Source organism: Theropithecus gelada, chromosome 1 (assembly GCF_003255815.1).
Source record: "Theropithecus gelada isolate Dixy chromosome 1, Tgel_1.0, whole genome shotgun sequence".
Lineage (NCBI taxonomy): Eukaryota > Metazoa > Chordata > Mammalia > Primates > Cercopithecidae > Theropithecus > Theropithecus gelada.
In genome coordinates this window covers 197,871,787-197,890,622 of record NC_037668.1, presented here as the reverse complement: position 1 = coordinate 197,890,622, position 18,836 = coordinate 197,871,787, and the positions used below count along the sequence as shown (strand labels likewise).

At 47.4% G+C, this 18,836-nt stretch overlaps 1 protein-coding gene and 1 long non-coding RNA gene across 5 annotated transcripts in view; one reads left to right on the top strand and one right to left on the bottom strand.

Annotated features, from left to right (window-relative positions):
* Positions 1 to 2,416: 2,416 nt before the first annotated feature.
* Positions 2,417 to 5,884, bottom strand: LOC112609352. The gene is made up of 3 exons (XR_003116193.1): positions 5,625 to 5,884; positions 3,946 to 4,853; positions 2,417 to 3,768 (listed from the first exon to the last, which is right to left on the bottom strand). It is a non-coding gene; the product is annotated as an uncharacterized LOC112609352 (long non-coding RNA).
* Positions 4,771 to 18,836, top strand: part of RCSD1 (RCSD domain containing 1) — a 75,580-nt gene continuing 61,514 nt past the window's right edge. Inside the window, exon 1 of one of the 4 annotated variants that reach the window (XM_025361956.1) lies at positions 4,771 to 5,639. In XM_025361956.1, the coding sequence (XP_025217741.1) occupies positions 5,634 to 5,639 (6 nt within the window). In that variant the 5' untranslated portion in view covers positions 4,771 to 5,633. The remainder of the gene's footprint in view (positions 5,640 to 18,836) is intronic. The other 3 variants (XM_025361938.1, XM_025361929.1, XM_025361948.1) reach the window with 3 other exon arrangements.

Sequence of the window (18,836 nt, the reverse complement as noted above, 5' to 3'; positions counted from 1 at the left end):
GCTTGTCAGTGGATCTCTGTGGTGGGGGTAAGGAGGAGGGGGTGACAGAAGGCTGGCACAGGAGTCAGTCCAGAATCAAAGCAGTGTGAGGGCTCAATTCCTCCCCCCTAACTACCTTTTTTCTTAATTTTTAAAATTGAAGCAATTTTATTTATTTATTTTATTTTTATTTTTTGAGACAGGGTCTGACTCTGTCACCCAGGCTGGAGTGCAGTGGCATGATCACAGTTCACTGCAGCCTTGACCTCCCAGGCTCAAGCAATCCTCCCACCTCCGCCTCCCAAGTTGCTGGGACTATAATCTGTAGAATACCACTATGCCCAGCTAATTTTTTTTTTAATTTTTATAGAGACAGGGTCTTGCCATGTTGCTCAGGCTGGTCTCAAATTCCTGAGCTCAAGCAATCCTCCCACCCTGGCCTCCCAAAGTGCTGAGATTACCAGCATGAGCCACTGTGCCCAGCCTGAAATAATTTTAAACTTTGAGAAAAGTTGTAAAGTTAACACAAAGAACTCCCATATAGCCTCCCACCCAGAATTCCTTTCAGTTTTGCCAATTATCCTAATAATTCCTTTAATATGCTTGGCTCAAACCACTCATTTAACCCAGTTATCATGTCTCTGTAGTCTCCTTTAACCAGAACCCCTCCTCAGCCTTCCCTTGACTTCCCTGACATTGACACTTATGAAAATTACAGACCAGTCATTTTGAGGAATGTCTTCCTATTTGGTTTGTCCAATGTTTCCTCATGAATAGATTCAAGTTATGCCCTTTTGGCCAGAATATTGCAGAAGCGATGGTGCGTTCTTATTGCATCCCATCATGTGACGTCAATTTGTTTCATTACTGGTGATGTTGACTTTGGTCACTTGATTAATATTATGTCTATTAAAGTTTCTTCTCTGTAAGGTTGCTTTTCTCCTTATTGTAATTAATCAGTGACTTGAGGGAGCTGGTTTAAATTATGTAAAACCTCATTCCTTACCCCACTTGTACCCAATAGATTTAGCATACAACTTTATTTCTTTCCTAAAATTAAGTATGATGGTTGTTAGATGGAAATGTTTTTTACACATGTTAGTTGGCATTTTGTATGTTTTTCTTTTTCTTTTTTTTTTTTCTTTTTTTTGAGATGGAGTCTTGGTCTGTCTCCCAGGCTGAAGTGAGTGGGGTGATCTTGGCTCACTGAAACCTCCACCTCCCAGGTTCAAGCTACTCTACTGCCTCAGACTCCCGAGTAGCTGGGATTACAGACGCACACCACGACACCTGGCTAACTTTTGTATTTTTAGTAGAGACGGGGTTTCACCATGTTGGTCAGGCTGTTCTCAAACTCCTGTGTGTGTGTGTGTTTCATTATATTTTGTTTTGCCAATCTATCAGAATTTAGGAATGAATGGTATTATGTAAAATGTTATATATATTATATGTTTATATTATTTTATATATTTATATTGTATATATTTAAATATTCTATTAATATAACTGTATTATATAGATGATATTTTACTTAATACCATATTAGGTAATTTTTACCTATATATGCATTTACCTATACCATACTAGGTAGTATTTGTAGTCAAAAAAGAATATTTGCTTCTTGCTCTTCATTTTTAAAATAAATGTGTCCACTATAAACAGCTGATTGATTAGAGCTCTTTGCAATTCTGCTTGAAAGCTAATTAAGTTACTACTTATTGTGGCCTTTCATGATCTTTTCTCCCACTGGGTCCTTATTCCCATGGGAGACCCATCTCTGAAAGACTCTGTCTTTGACTTAAAGGGGAAAATCCTAATTTGCTTCACTTGTTCATTCATTCATGCACATATTCACCAAATTATTTTTATTTTACTTTTTATTTTTTTTAAGAAACAAGGTCTTGTTCTGTTACCAAGGCTACAGTGCTCACTTTAGCCTTGAACTCCTGGGCTCAAACCATCCTCCACCTCCCAAAGCACTGGGATTACAGGTGTGAGCTACCACCTGGCCTCATTCACTAAATATGTATTGAGGGCCTTCTATATGCCTGGAGGAACCTCTGGCTCCTCCCCACACGTCCTTCCCCTGGCTGAGCTGTATCTCTGGTGTTCTTGTTCTTGTTCTTGTTTTTTTGTTTTTTTGAGATGGAGTCTCACTCTGTTGCCCAGGCTGGAGTGCAGCGGCGCAATCTCAGCTCACTGCAACCTCTGCCTTCCGGGTTCAAGCGATTCTCTTGCCTCAGCCTCCCAAGTAGCTGGGATTACAGACACATGCCACTACGTCCAGCTAATTTTTGTATTTTTAGTAGAGGCAGGGCTTCACCATGTTGGCCAGGCTGGTCTCAAACTCCTGACCTCGTGATCTGCCTGCCTCAACCTCCCTAAGTGCGTGAGCTACCGCGCCTGGTTTTTTTTTTTTTTTTTTTTTTTTTTTTGAGTCAGAGTCTTGGCTCTGTCACCCAGGCTGGAGTGCAGTGGCAAGAATTTGGCTCACTGCAACCTCCACCTCCCCGGTTCAAGCAATTCTCCTGCCTCAGCCTCCTGAGTGACAGGGATTACAGGCACACACCACCATGCCCAGCTAATTTTTGTATTTTTTTAGTAGAGATGGGGTTTCACCATGTTGGCCAGGCTGGTCTCTTTAACTCCTGACCTCATGATCTACCTGCCTCACCTCCCAAAGTTCTGGGATTACAGACATGAGCTGCCGCGCCCAGCCTGGTGTTCTTATTGTTAGTTACCTGATGACCTCTACTTATTGTGTGGCTGGTTCTGACTATCAGGGTATATGAAGGGTAAGGGCCCAGGGTGGAGTGAAGGAAGTGGTTCCATGTTAGCTAGCCAGACCCCCAGAAAGAGAGGGGAACCAACTCCTCTGAAAGTCACTTTCCCTTCCCCTTGGGCTGCTGTTTCCTCCCAGCCCCCAGAGCAGCCAGTTACAATCCCAGATAACCCAGCAAACCCGGGTGTTTATCAGCAGAGTTACTGCTATTCTGGCTCCTGGAGATCTTCTATAGGGACAGAAGAAGATGAGTGGAATACACATACCACACCTACTCGTGGCTGCCGAAACACAGCTCGGGCTACCTCTTGGTCCTTCCCTCCCCTTTTTCCAGCCCCTCCCTCAGGAGGAGTCCCAGTCTGGGGCCCAGATAGCTCTGGAGCAGCATTCAGCTCTGCACTGGGGACCCAGGAGCATGGTGGAGGCCAAGCTTGTTTGCTTTGTGGTCATTTGTTCTCAGCCAAGGGAGGCCTGAGCAGGGCGTGGGGAGCAGCTGCAAGTCACCTTGGGTGACTGTGATGTTATCTGGGCCTAACGGTTTCCTCTGGGTAAGCACTTCCGCCCTCCTGTTTGTGAAGCCAGAAACCTGTGCTGGGGCAGCCCCATTCTGAGCACAAAGGAGGACTAGGTAGAAGGAGAAAGGAAAAGGCCCTGTGGAGCAGAGTTAGAAGACCTGGTAGTAGACTATGCAGTCATCACTATGTCCTGAACCTTTAAAAAGAAGAACAGAAAATATCACAAGCAAAAGCGTGCGTTGCAGATTACCAGTAAATATCCTTCCTTACTGCCGACTCTGCTCCGGAGTCCTCACCTGAGCAGCCATGTGTCTGGACTGGGAGGGGCTCACCATTAATTCCTGAGAGTGAGGGCTCTTTTCACTAGGTCCCTGAGTGCCTGGCTCTAAATAAAAGAAATATCAGGGCTGGGCGCGGTGGCTCACGCCTGTAATCCCAGCACTTTGGGAGGCCGAGGCGGGTGGATCACGAGGTCAGGAGATCGAGACCATCCTGGCTAACACGGTGAAACCCCGTCTCTACTAAAAAATACAAAAAACTAGCCGGGCCAGGTGGTGGGCGCCTGTGGTCCCAGCTACTCAGGAGGCTGAGGCAGGAGAATGGCGTAAACTGGGGAGGCGGAGCTTGCAGTGAGCTAAGATCCGGCCACTGCACTCCAGGCTGGGCGACAGAGCGAGACTCCGTCTCAAAAAAAAAAAAGAAAGAAAGAAAATACAGCTAGAAAGTAGCAGAGCTGGAATTAAGCCCTCAGTCTGTTTCTAAAACCAGGGGTCTTCCTCTATACTTAGCTAAGCTAAAGAACTAGAAGCCACTCTGGCATTAGGGCTGCCAGTGTTTTAGAAAGTTGGGCCTTAGAAAGTTCTAGGTCATGAAGGACGCCATATTTCTAAGACTGGTACCCAAAGCAACAATCTAAGTGCCTGCAAGTGCACAGATGGTGCCTGGATAAGCAGAATCAGGGCAGTCTTTGTAGCAGGAGCAGACTCTCAGCTTGTTTTCTCTACTGTTTCTCCACATGTCTCTTCACAGCGCTCACCATAACCTGTCCCATTGGCCACCTCTGACGGGGCTCCCCTCCCCGGTTGAGTTGGGGTCGGGCCAGTGAGAATGCTGTGGGATAACCCAGAGGCGTCATATATCCAGCCAATACCCTGACACTCGCAGGTCTCTGAAGGCATTTTCCTGTTTCTCTCTGCCAAAGGGTCCGCAGGGAGCAGGGATCCGGATAGCAGGGAGCGACCCTGGTGCAGATTCCAGTCCCCGCATCCCTCCCACGCGGTCTCTTTGCTGCCCAGCTGGGATGGCCCCAAAGGAAGGTTGCTATGCTGGGCCCCGTGGGAATCAGATGTTGAGCATCCTGCCCTTTACTATATTTAACAGGAATGGAGACGAGGCCCTTTAGCAAGAAGCTTGTGGGAGCCAAAATTCCCACAAAACCGAATGCATCAGTCAAAGCAAGATTTGAAGAAAAGGTTTATCACTTCAGGGAGCTTGGAAAACTTTGCGTGGATTCCTCATTTTCCTCCTCCTCCTCCTTCTCCTCGTACACAAATGATAGATGGATAGATAGTGTTTTCCTGGAAGGTGGAGAGGAAAAGAGGTGCGAAGGGAAAGGTGGTCCTGTCGGCGCCAAGCTGAGCTCTGAAGCCTCGGTCTGAAGGGCTCCTCTTTTGGGAGAACACAAACGCCTTCCACCAGGTAGGGTCCTCGAACTCCACCCAGGAACTGCAGGGAAACCAGGTACGACAGTCATGCAATTTTAAAAAGAGGGAGAGGAAGAAGGAAAGCAGGACGGATGGACACAGAAGAAGGAAATCGAAAAGAGAGGAAATCAAAAGAATTAAAGGACCACTCTAATTCTTGAAGGGACAGGAAAAAGAAAGAAGACGCATTAAGGGAGGGAGACATTGAGAAGGACTGAGACCGTGGCAAAGCCCAGGGTCCTGAGAAACTTCGCGAGACAGAGGGGCCCTGCAGCTGCCCATCCCCATGTTTGGGCACATGGAGTCGTGGCTCCCGCTCTTGAGTCCTGCCCTGGGAGGGACAGTATCTGTTTAGATTTGCGTCTAAATTTAAACCCTGATCGTCGGCCTCCCTCCCCGCTCCCCACCCTCCCCTCCCCTCCCCTTCCTCCCTCCCTCCCTCCCTCCTCCTCCTTCCTCGTTCTCTCGCGCAGGGCCCCCGCGGCCGGGGCAGTCCCGCAGCCGAGCGCAGCCGGGCGCGCGCCGCCGCCCACTCGCCCTGTGCCCGCCGCAGCCCGAAACTGGCCACGGCCGGGAGTGGAGGGGACAGCGGGGATCGTGAGCTCCGACCCGAGCGAGCGGGTGCGTCCGCCTCAGAGTCGGCACCTGAAGGACATGGAGGTAAAGGACCCTGGAGAGGGACGCGGGGCTGGGTAGTGAGCGGGGTACCGGGCGCCCCTTCCCCGGGCGGCTGCCCCTGCTCTGAGCATGGAGCACGCGGCTCATCGCTGCTGCCAACTAGAAGGGCAAATGCCTGCTGTTCCGACGCCTCCTTGGCCAACTCCGGAGGATCATCCCTGGTCCCACCTAGGACACCCGAGTGGGCAGGCTGGGGTTGGTAAGGAAATACCTCAGAGGGAGAGAAAACGGTTTTCCTAGAGGCCCGGGTATTTTGGTTAGGAACTTAAATGCTAAAAAAAAAAAAAAAAAAAAAAAAAAAAGTTAGGTGCAGCCAAGGTTTGTAAACGGGTAAACGTGTCAGCAAAAACTTTGCAAGAAGGCAGAAGCCCTTGAATCTGAAGAGATGAGTATTGAAAGGGAAACAGAAGTGGCAACACGAGGCCAGCACGCCTTCGTGGGTCTGTGGGCTTCCCTTTTCGCTTTCGGAGTGGCATTTTAGAGAGTCCAGTTGTCCTCTTGCTTCTGAAGTCCTTCCTGGGTCTGTCGCATCTTCTTCCATAACTTTCTGAAAAGTTCCCCTCACTGATCAGTCGAATGACATTATTTCTGATAAAACTTAAGACTCCCTTGGACACCCCTGCCTCTGAAGCTGTGTGTCCGGAGGTATGCTGGCCACGTATGCAGGCTGTGCCAGAGCCAGGCCCCGCACTTCTCTGCTTGCTGAGAGGAGGTCTGGGGACTTTCCTTGTTCTGTTACAACCTCAGCAGAGGAGCGGTTGGGTGTATTCCCCACATTCCTCTCTTCTGCACATCTTGAGGCTTCGGTATGTTTCCCCCTTGCAAATGAGACCTGATATGTAGCCCTAAGTCAATCTTAGTAGAACCTGGTGCTTTTGAGAAGATGCTAATGTTATATAGTTTTAAAGGTGATTTCCACTCATGTTCAAAAGGAAACCTGTGTTGCTCACTAGACTGTGGTCAGTGCAATCAGGATTCACAATTAACTCCGCTATCTCTTCCCTGCTCCAGGCTCTGTGCCTGGGCCCTGGTGGTCTTTTTATTTTTTTCTTTTGAGACAGGGTCTCATTCTGTTACCCAGGCTGGAGTGTAGTGGCACAATCTCAGCTCACTGCAACCTCTGCCTCCCAGGCTTGAAGGATTCTCCCACCTCAGCCTCCCAAGTGGCTGGGACTACAGGTGTGTACCACCATGCCTAGCTAGCTCTAAATTTTTTTGTAGTGACAAGTTATCACTATATTGCCCATGCAGGTCTTGAACTCCTGGGCTCAAGTGATCCTCTAAGCCTTGGCTTCCCAAAGTGCTGGATTTGCAGGCATGAGCCACACCACTCCTGGTCCTGGTTGTCTTTTCTAAGCTAGACTCTGTGCTTGCCGGCGAAGCTTCATGACTTCTCTAAAGGGGCAATAAATTTGTACTTTAGAGAAATCACGGAGCTGTATCCAGGCATCCAGCCCAACCAGTTGTCTTCAAGGAACAGGGAATTACATTCAAGGAGACTTTATAGAGTGCAAGAACCACTGGAGTCTAAGATGGACCCTCCATAGAAACATTTGCAAGGCCAGGAAGCTCAGGCAGATTAGGGCTGGGGGTGAGGCACGCACACAGCGAAGCTCAGCAGGTGGTGTGCACACATCCACCCAAAGATCACACAAGCACAAAACAACAGGGTTCTCTCTGAGCTGGCCACTGCTTCAGGGCAGAGGAGGGAAATGGCCCAGGCAACGCCCAGCTTCTTGGGTTGGGTGAAGGCTCCTTAAGATATTGTTTTAGAAGTGGTTTCCCTCTTCTGGAAGTGTACGAAGTGCCTTAGGCCCCAGGCTGCAGGTTCACTATGATGTATGACCTGTCTAACCTCTTGAAGAAACGGATTGGAGATAAGAGGAAAGCAACTCTTAGACTTCAAGCAGGTTGCTACTGGAGGGCCAAATGCAAGTGTCAACTTTGTTCTAGGAAAACAAGGTGGGTCTCCTTCCACAGAGGCACTTTCTCCCCCCTCAGTTGAGGAAGGGATAGTGTATGGCAGAGGCGCTGAAACTATCAGCTGAGCAACTTCCTGTGTGGCTTGGGGGGTGGAGGGGATTGCAAAAAAAGAGAAGGCCCTTCCTTATCGAGATGTTTAGTAACTTATGCAGGATTCCACAAGATACCAAAATCACTCCTGTGCCAGGATTTGGGAGGGACACGGGAGGGAATCGCTCAGCCAGCCAGAAGCCTGACAAATCACCCTGCATCCATTGCAGGGTGTCAATTTATTGGTTGGACAGTGGCTGCTTTTGAAGTTTCTTTGTCAAAATGCCTGGGGGGGGGGGGGGGGGGAAAAACAAAAAAACCCTGCAACTGCTAGTGAAGAAAGTAAAGAGGAAAACTAGGGGCCAGGGAAGTGACCATTCTTAGCCAGGAAGTAAACTTTTCGTGGTGAAGCATGTTATGCAGGAGTGGGATTTGGGGGTTTCTGAAAATCTCAGAGTAAAACCCTCTTTTGAGAGGTGAAACTCACTTTTGGGACATGAAAGGGCTACTGTATATGGAAAGAAATGAAGTTATGTTACTTCTCAGTATTAGGAATCCGAACCAGACCAACAAGGGTTACTCAACATTCGTTCTCTAAAGCTCATGTACCCATTGGAAGTCTTTGAGAGATCTTTTTTTAAAGTCACTGTTACCATTATCAACAACATCAATCATTACTTCAGCCCTCATAAAGCCCTCCGGAATAAACAAAGTATAGATGCTATCTGATCCCTGCCTTTTAAAAGCTCACAACCCAATAAAGGGAATGAGACTGACTATATCCTGTCATATACCTAATCTTCAAATGCATAAGTGCCAGTTGAATACTGCTGCAGATCATGAGTTCTGCAGGAGTTTAGACTAGATTAGGTTCAGAAGAAGCCTTGGAAGAAAGATGTGGGTGAGGAGGAGAAGGTATAAGGAATGGGCACAGGGAGAACATGCCAGCTTTGTCCAACCAGCTGGGAAGGAAGGTAGGAAAGCAGTAACAGAAAAAAATGAAAGTATTAAGATAAATCCAAGGTCACTGAGTATAGTAGGTGCCCAGCTAAGTGGGTGAGTGGGAGCTGAAATCCAAATCACTTGAAGGAAAAGGTTACTTTTTGTTCATACAAAATCTCCTTGCCTAGTTGAGCTTCACACAGGTGGCTTTTTCTAATTCATGCAGAGGCCATCTGCAACCCTTGAAGGCCAGAGGTGTATGGCCCTGGATTCTGCTCCATGGACAGTAGGAAACTCTGAGAGGTGTTGAGGCAGCTGGCAGCAGTGATGTAGCAGGGATGATACAGCAAAAATGCCAGTTCATGGAGTGAGCAAGGGAACCAGGGGAGAAAGCATCTTTTTGAGTCCAGGTATATTCTGACTTCGGGATACAATAAGAATGGAGAGAGTGGAAAAGAGTAAAGACCATGTGCTGGAAGGGGAGTCAGAAGTCACCAAGCTGCCCAGAAGAGTGAAGTTCTCTATGGTGCCAGGGAAAATGGCAGTACCAACTTTTATAGCTCCATACAAAGCCTTTTGCAGGCAGGGATTGTCTCACTGGTCTTTGAGTCTCCAGAATGAGCACAGTGCCTGGCATATAGTCATATAATTTCTCAATAAAAGTTTGCTTAATAAATGATTAGCAGAAATAAGGAACTCCTTCCCCTCTCGGTCTGTAGCTCAAACGTCTCCACCTCTGGAAGCCTCTGTGATGCCCCCAGCACTCTCAGAGCACTTTGCTCAAGCCACTATCAGAACACTAGGCAGAACTGGAACTGTCAGCCTCCCTGACTGTCACCTCCCTGTTTGCTCCTTGAGGGCAGGGGCCATGTCTTATACGTTTAGAGCCTAATGGCATCAAGAAAGGCTTGTTGCATGAGCAAATATTGAAGACGGTAGAAAGATCACGGTTTTTTTTTGACAAGCAGGGTTTAGATATGTTGGTTTTGATTGTTCTAAGCAGAATATCCACCACTCCCTAAGAAATACAAACCTGTTATGTTATAAATGTGATTCTCCTCTAGAAGAGATAATAGGTGATGTTATTGTGGATAGGAACCCAGAGGACAGAAGTGTGTAAAGAAGGAGCTGGAGGCATAGGATGTCACATTTAAATTAATATTCTTGGTCGCTTAAATATAAATTGTGTGCACTGCCAATAGCCTGAGGTCACTCAAAAAAAGTATAATTTTCACTGACTAAATCCTTTGTTTGTTCAACTAAATTGTAGGCACATCATGGCACTGATAAAATCATGAATTTCTAACTTAGGTGGAGTCAATAAATGAATCATTTTCTCTGGGGTAACTGCAAATCTCAGTATTTATTGGGCCCTTATTACATACTGGATCTTGTATTTTAAATGTTACTTAAAAATTATGGAGCTCTCATGTCTTTTCATTCTCACAGACTGTCAGTATTACTCTGATGAGAGTCTGTGTGTGTGTGCATGCATGTGTGTGTGTACATATTGGTGTATATGATGTGTTCGTTTTGTAACCTACTTTTTCATCCGTATCTTTTTACTTCAGTAAACATTTTCTACCACATTTTTTTTAAATTATGGGGCTAGGAGATAGAAGAGAAACATGTAACGAATCCAAGTCTTAAAAAGATTATTTTGATATTTCACCGTGAAACACTAGGAGAAACACCCACGGCCTCGCTGTGTTTTGACCCACCCACCCTCTCCCTGAGCCATATGTTGGCTGCTGGTTGGAGCTGATGGGCCGTAATTAGGAATTGCACAGCCTCTAAAGCTAGAGTTTGGCTCGGTGGACTTGCGGCATGCCAAAATACCCCACATTCTTCTCTGGCTCCCACGTGCTCTGTGGGACCCTCACTGTCACACTGGCCCCCACTCAGCAGACATCTTCCATTTGTTGGACTGCGACGACAGGGGGAATTTGGGGAGTGAGACTTTAAGGGCCCAGCCCAGGCCCTATCACAGGAGGGGTGAGTGTGCATTCCTGGAAAGGAGTCGGGTTTCAGAGCCTGATCCGCAGCGTGGCTCCTCACAGCACGGCCAGCCAGAGCTTGGCGCGCGCGGTTCCGTGGGAAATCTGAACACTGGCGGCTCAGCAGCCCGGTAATCTTATCAGGGCCGCAAGAGAAAGCATTTTGGTTCCAGAGAAATCTGAAGGCAGCTCCGCTTTCCTCCAGTAATAATATTTAAGTCTGTGGAGCCAGCCTGACCACCCCTATTCAACTCATTAGAATCTAAAAATCTCAGAGCTCTGGGTGAAATAAAACAATTTTTAACTGCCTTCTGCCATAAGGTAAAGGGATAAACCAACTCACCAAGAAGTATCCTGAGGATTTAGGCACTATTGGACTTTGGGAAAGCCAACAGCTTGCAATTTTTCTCTTACCTGAGGAGTAGTTCAGCCCAAGCCTTCAGAAGTAAGACAGAAGGATGGTTCTTGTAGTATCAAAGTTTCAGTAATGCTTCGGACACAGGATGAACACTGAGTTGCCACCCTCGACAGGATTGCCCTAGGAATCTCCTGAAGCTCATCACCAGAGCCAGACCCGAATGAACACTCTCCTGGTTCTTCGGTCTTCTGGGCAGTCAGCCTGCCATTTTTTTCCTTTGGGGCTTCCTGAATACCTATCTCCTGGTAATCGTGGAAACAGATGGCTAAGCCCAGGAGGCTAACCCTGTAGAGCCATTTATTTGGATGGATCAAATCCTATTCCATGGGAAGGGCCTCCAGCCAGTGCAATTCCAAATCCCAATGACTCCCTAAGAGGGGTGCAGGGCCCTTACCTCTGTAAGAGACCCGTCTGAGTTGCCATTAGAGTCTATCTTTAATGAATAGTATTAGAAGCCTCCAAGCTGGAGCTGTCAGATGGGGGCACTGAGAAATTCTGGACTTTGGAACAGACATTATCTCCAGCGAAAAATTCGAGTCAGCATCACAGATGTCTCCAGCCCTTTGTTTTGAACCTGTTTGTACCATGCCAGGGCCAACCTCCTGGACTCGGGATAGCAATCACTACTCTTTCCCAGGCTGAATCTTTTATCATTAATCATTAATGATTCACAGCATGCCAGGCACTAGCTCTTCTTCTTCTTCTTCTTCTTTTTTTTTTTGAGATGGAGTTTTGCTCTTGTTACCTGGGCTAGAGTGCAATGGCACAGTCTCAGCTCACTGCAGCCTCCTCCCGGGTTCAGGCGATTCTCCTGCCTCAGCCTCCCAAGTAGCTGGGATTACAGGTATGCACCACCACACCCGGCTAATTTTGTATTTTAGTAGAGACAAGGTTTCACCTTGTTGGTCAGGCTGGTCTTGAACTTCTGACCTCAGGTAATCCACCCACCTCGGCCTCCCGAAATACTGGGATTACAGGTGTGAGCCACCACGCCTGGCCCATGCACTAGCTTTTTAGTTAGATTCAGTAAGCACACACTGAGTCCTTACTGCCTGCCAGGCACTGCGGATCTAAAAGGGTACATATCTACCAGCTTGCTGACCCTTGAAGAACTTGCAGTCTAAGAGGGGAGACAAACACCTAAACAGATTATTGCAGAGCAGGGATGAGAGCTCACACTCACAGAGGAGGAACATCAGCCTGGGGCTCAGGGAAGGCTTCCTGCTAAAAATAATTTCTGAGTTGAATCTTGAGGGGTGAGTAAGAGCTAACCAAGGGCAGAAAATTGGGAAGAGCATTCTAATCAGAGAGAATGACAAGAGCAAAGCTACTGGTGCAAGAAACAGCATGGTGTGCATGGGAGATAATGAGTAGTTCATCCCTGGAGGATAAAGCAAGATAAAGATATTTGAGAACTAGGTGGGGAGTACAGGAAATGTAAGTTGCAGTTCCTGCCCTAAAAGGAGCTCTCTTCTATTTGGGGAAACAAGATATACCCAAATGACATGACATAAAAACATGCAAGATAGAATCTTGGTAAGTTCTAAGGTGCGTGGGCGTTCTAAAGCTCCTCTAATACAAGGTAGAGAAAACTGGTTTCCTGTGCTGGGGATTCCTCCACAAGTGCTGTTCTTCCCCCACCTCCTGGCAGCCCTAGGGTGCAGAACACACAGGAGACCTCAATCTAATGGCGGGCACGTGTCTGCCTGGGGCCTGCCCCAAAGGCTCCAGCTAGAGAAGTTGATTTGAAATAGGCTCCAGGTGCCAAGGGAATGCCTTTGGTCAAGCTCACCAAAAGCCACCCCAAGTCCTCCTACCTTCTCTGACAGAAAGAGAGCTCTAGGAATAGACCATACACACACGCATACACCTCTCTTCTGTTCCCACTCACACCTCCACCTGCAGCTCCGCTCATTCCTTCCCCTATGGCCACACACTCTCTACACCCCTGGAAAAGCCAGCGTGTCTCCTGCTTGCCCAGAGGCAGCCAAGGCATGCACCAGGGTGGACTGTAGAGCAGCAGCCAACCACATGCATCAGCCCCAACCCAGTAAGCAGTGCCACTGGGCCTTGTGGCTGCTATTGCACAATCCAGGCACCCACGCCACAGGTCACAGAGCATTTGCATCTCACAATGTGCCGCAGCAGGTTTTGGGCCTCCTCTGAGCCTAGACCCTAGACTTTCAATAGTTCATTCCCAACACATGAGCTAAACATACACTTTTCCCACCCTGCTGGGCCATCCACCATGACCTCCATATCTGAAGCATATTCCCAGGCCTCAGGTTCCTGGCTTGTCATGCTTTAGAGATGTTTTGATGAACAATGGGAAATTCATTTCTGAGCAACCACACCGATGTCAGTGTGGGAGAGACCTAAAGCTTGTTGTCATGGTAATTACTACCACTTGTTGAATGCCTACTATATATAGATGCTGTGCACAAATTCATTTCTTTTAATCTTCATAAAGTCGTATTATGTCAGTCTTCTAGGAAAGGATGCTGAGGCTTTGAGACGCTTAAATAATGTGCCCAGGGTCTAGAAGGTAATTACCAACCTTCTAACATTTGAACCTACCCTATCAAGTGGGATCCTGTGGCCCCTGTTCTTCCTCTTGCTCTGGAGAAACTCTGGCTTCCCCCACAGCGCCTGTGTGGGCTCTCAGGGAGACAACATGCCCCTCAGCCTGGCCAGTCTTCCTCCAGCTCAGGCCAGGCCATGGCGGAGGCCAGCCAGCTCAAGGCTTGGCGGTTGTAAGGCCTGGCACAGGTTTACGCCGAGCCCTCCTCTGCACAGCTAAAAGACTTCTGAAAGGCTCCAGTTGTGTCTGTGGGTGAAACTGCTGCCCACACCTGAAGCAAAACAGGAAGATTTTTCCAAATTCATTTTTGGAACTTTGGAGTTTTGAGAGCAAGAAAGAACCATAGCAATTTCTTCCATCCCCTTCATTTTAAAGATGAGGAAATTGAACATACGTGATTTACCAATGGTCGTACTTAAAGTCAGTTAGTAGCCAGGTCAAGAGTTAAAACCAAGGTCCTGGGTGGGCGTGGTGGCTCATGCCTGTAATCTCAGCACTTTGGGAGGCTGAGGTGGGCAGATCACAAGGTCAAGAGATCGAGACCATTCTGGCTAACACGGTGAAACCCTGTATCTACTAAAACTACAAAAAATGAGCCAGGTGTGGTGGCGAGCACCTGTAGTCCCAGCTACTCAGGAGGCTGAGGCAGGAGAATAGCGTGAACCCGGGAGGCGGAACTTGCAGTGAGCCGAGATCGCGCCACTGCACTCCACTCCAGACAGAGCGAGACTCCGTCTCAAAACAAACAAACAAACAAAAAGCAAAAACAAAAAACCAAAAAACAAAAAAAACAAGGTCCTCTGACTCCCAGCACACTAGGGTGCCTTTGATCCACCTGTTTAAATGGACTCATAAATAATGACTTTATTGACTTCGCATTTCTGTGTATTGTCTTCATGGCTCTCTGAAGTCCTCCACACAGTAGTGCTCAGCTCTCTAGGTCTTCCCTAGCAAGCACCACTCTCTGTGGGGATAGGGTGGGCAGGGAGAAGAACCGTTTTCATTCTCATTGTTTGTTTTTTCTTTGTTTGTTTGTTTTGCAACAGAGTCTTGCTCTGTCTCCTAGGCTGGAGTGCAATGGTGCAATCTCAGCTCACTGCAACTTCCACCTCCCCAGTTCAAATGATTCTCCTGCCTCAGCCTTCCAAGCAGCAGGGATTACAGGCGCCTCCCACTGCGCTCAGCTAATTTTTGTATTTTTTAGTAGAGACAGGGTTTCACCATGTTGGCCAGGCTGGTCTCAAACTCCTGACCTCAGGTGATCCACCTGCCTCAGCCTCCCAAAGTGCTGGGATTACAGGCGTGAGCCACCATGCCCAGCCCATTCTCATTGTTTTAACAAATGCCAAGAGACCCAGAGCTGAGGCTAGGAGGGCCCAGCTACCCTAGCTGCAGCGCTATGCCTTGTTCTACTAGGCTTACGTTCTCTGATGCCCTCAAGGGGTCTTTCTGGGGGAGCCCCTTGGCCCCTGTTGTCCAGTCATGCCTGAATCCCCTCACAAAGGCCTGAATTTAAGTACTGGAGAGGAGAAGAACAAGGATGATTCCAAATGCTTGTTTTCCTTGGGGAAACGAATGGGAGACTCAAAGAGATGCCTGGCACTCCAGGCTGCTATAGAGTGCGGAAATGCTGCCCAGGTGGAGAATCTGATGCCACTGGAGTTGGCAGGTGTATGAGTTTGCAAGGGCTGCTGCTGTAACAGATTACCACAAACTGGGCGGCTGAAAACAACAGAAACGTCTTCTCTCACGGTTCTGGAGGCCGGATGTCTAAAAGCAAGGAGTCAACAGGACCTCATTCCCCACTAAGGCTCAAGGGGCGGCTCCATTCCATGTTTCTTTTGGATAAGGACCTGGGTCATTGGATCAGGACCTACGTTAATAAGCCAGAATGATCTCTTCATCTCAAAATTGGTAACTACCTCTGCTAAGACTGTTTTTGCACATAAGGTAACATTCACAGGTTCCAGGGATTAGGAAGTGAGCATATGTTTTATTTTGTTTTTTTTCTCAAGGCAGGGTCTTGCTCTGTTGCTCAGGCTGGAGTGCAGTGGCACAATCATGGTTCACTGCAGCCTCAACCTTCCAGGGCTTAAGTGATCCTCTCACCTCATCCTCCTGAGTAGCTGGGACTATAGGCATGCACCACCACGCCCAGGTAATTTTTGTATTTTTAATAGAGACGAGGTCTCACTATGTTGCCCAGACTAGTCTCGAACTCTTGGACTCAAGTGATCCTCTCACCACAGACGCCTGAAGCACTGGGATTACAGGTGTGAGACACTGTGTCTGTCCAGGAAATTATCATATCTTTTAGGGGGTCACCACTCACTCCACTATCGCAGGCAACATGTTATCTATATAGAGGTAAAGGACTTGGGGATTGGTGGAATGAATCCCGGGTTATTGTTAAGCTATATTATAACCACCCCGTGAGCCCCCACTAGTGCCTTGGGTGCAAATTACCAAGGAATATTTATTGACACCTGTTGTGTGACTAATTTCCTGCCTCTTAGGTAGCCCGTATACACAGCTGTGTCCTCCATACCCCTAGTGGCTTGGGTCTCAGCTATAATTCTCTGTTCAGAAAGCTGCGGTTGGGAGGGAAAGTCTGTCTCCAGGCCACCATGGAGCGTTTCCATGAAGCCATGAGGATCACCCCCAACTCATCTGGTCCCTTTTCAGGGAGATAACTATGGTGTAAGCAGGCTGGAAAGAGCCACTCAAGATTATCTAGGATCACCACCACCATTGTAAAGGATTATGCCTAGCAAGATTATAAAATCCTATTCTCACCTATCTTATTCTTTCATTCATCCCTTCATTCATTTATTTAGAGACATGTACCAAGAAGCTACCAAATGCGAATTAATAAGACCAATCCTGGCCGGGTGCCATGGTTCACGCCTGAAATCCCAGCACTTGGGGAGGCCCGGGCGGGTGGATCACCTGAGGTCGGGAGTTCGAGACCACCCTGACCAACGTGGAGAACCCCGTCTCAACTAAAAATACAAAATTAGCTGGGCATGGTGGTGCATGCCTGTAATCCCAGATACTCGGGAGGCTGAGGCAGGAGAATCGCTTGAACCTGGGCGGCGGAGGTTGCGGTGAGCCAAGATCACGCCATTGCACTCCAGCCTGGTCAACAAAAGTAAAACTCTGTCTTAAAAAAATAACAATAATAAGGCACAATCCTTGCCCTCAAGATCCATACAGTCTGAAGGTAAAGAGGGACATAAATGAAAGAAATAACTACAAAACAGTGTGATTGGTTCTGAAAAGGCAGTGAGTAAACGGTCCTGTTTCATAAATCATAGGACAGGCTAGTGTTGCTGTAACCATGCCACAATCTTAGTGGCTGAAAACAACAAAGGTTTCCTTTTCACATCTGCGGCAAGTCTGTTGAGGGTTAGCTGGGCTCTGCTCTGGGTCATTGCTTATCCTCCCTCTGAGACCTAAGCTGTGGGAGCAGCTACCCCTTTGCTAATTGTCGTGGCAGAAGGAAGGAAAGTTCTGAAGGACTCGTACTGGCCATTAAATGCTCTCTCTTGGAAAGTTGCTAACTATCCACGTGGCTCCACTTAACCACAGGGGCAGAAAGTACCATCCACTCATGGACTCCAAATGATGAGAGCTAGAAGTACTTCACAAACATTGTTAGTGGCCTGGTGGAGTCTTAGAAGCCTTCACAAAGCGGGCGATCTTTGAGCTGTGTCTGGAAGTAAGACTGTGTCTTTCAGGCTGACAAGGGGGGAAAAGCTGAGGGAGAAAGCGTGTATCTGCACCACTCAGGGCTCATTCGCTTGAGTCTTACACAGCTTTTGTGGTCGGAGATGTTCTTGCAGATTGAAATGAAAACTGCTTCATAAGCACAAATAATGTTTTCAATGATGTCAACTGTTCTTCTGCTTTGGGGGTGATTGAGAGAGGCAAGTAGGTTTGAACAAGAAGCTGGGGGTGCAGATATGCAGGAAAACATATCAGAGAAATGTAAACATAAGCCATTAAGGGCCTCTGTTTAGACTGTTTCTCAAGCCTCTTAGCCCTGGAACAGCCAATTCCATGGTCCATGCCTCCAGGAGTTACAGCTCATAGCCTAGGTGGCTCCTGGGAGGTGGACGTCTTTATTGCTATGTGAGCAGCATAGAATTGTCCACACACCTTTTGACTGGAACGCTCTCCTCCTTGGTGAAAGGGAATCTATGCCTTTTTTCTACATGTAGTTACGTAACACTTAGACTCACCATTCTTTCCCATAAGCCTTGTACATAAGCCCTACCTTTTGTCCCTAAGGAAGGAGTTGGTGAAAGCCTGTGAGTAACACTGGAATTAGGCAGTAGAAGTTGAAGAAATGGTAGCAACAGACTGCCCTCTGCTCCCTTAAGGCTTTCTTTGCCTCATTATTGAATTTGTAATAGACGAAGGGGGATGCCATGCAGAGAAAGACCATCAATCCTGGGTTTTAGGTTCAGGGTCAGTTACTAGCCTCAGGATCCCGATCAGTTCCCCCCTCTGTAAAACTGACACCTGCTTTACCTACTTTCCAGGGTTATTCTGAAAAGGAAGTAAGATCGTGCATGTAATAAATATCTTATGAAAGTACCTTGAAACGTTCAATTCTTTCACAAATGCATGATGGTGGTGTTATTAGTATTTATTAAACTGATATTGTGAAAAATTGTAACAATCCTGAGTGTGTCTTCACTCTCTGTGCCTAGCGGAAGGTGGCAGAAGGAAAGGCAAAGAGGGTGGCATTGGTGCATATGAGCAAAGTGAACCTTTCCAATACAGGACAAAGAGGCTTTTTATAGCATAAAGGAAGTTCTAAGCTGTGCAACAGTAATAGGAAAAATACTTTACACTTCTACCACACTTTATTTTCAAAGTACCTTCCCGTACCTGGTCAGCTAAACCGTAAGCTCTGCAAATCCCCATCATAGGTCCTAACAGCCTGTGATGAGCATAATGTTTGTTCAACACATCCTGTGAGTAGATGCAGGAATGCAGGCTTCATATGCCTCATGGGGAGGCAGCGCAATAACTTAAGGGCTAAGAGCACAGAGAGCCATATGGCTGGGTTTGAGTTTGACTTTGCCATTTACTAGCTCGTGACCTTTCCGTGGCTTGGTTTTTCCATTTGAAAAATGGAAATAATGATAACACCTACCTGATAGGGTTGTTATGAGGTGTAAATGAGTTAGCGGTTGTGTAAAGTGCTTAGTGCCTGG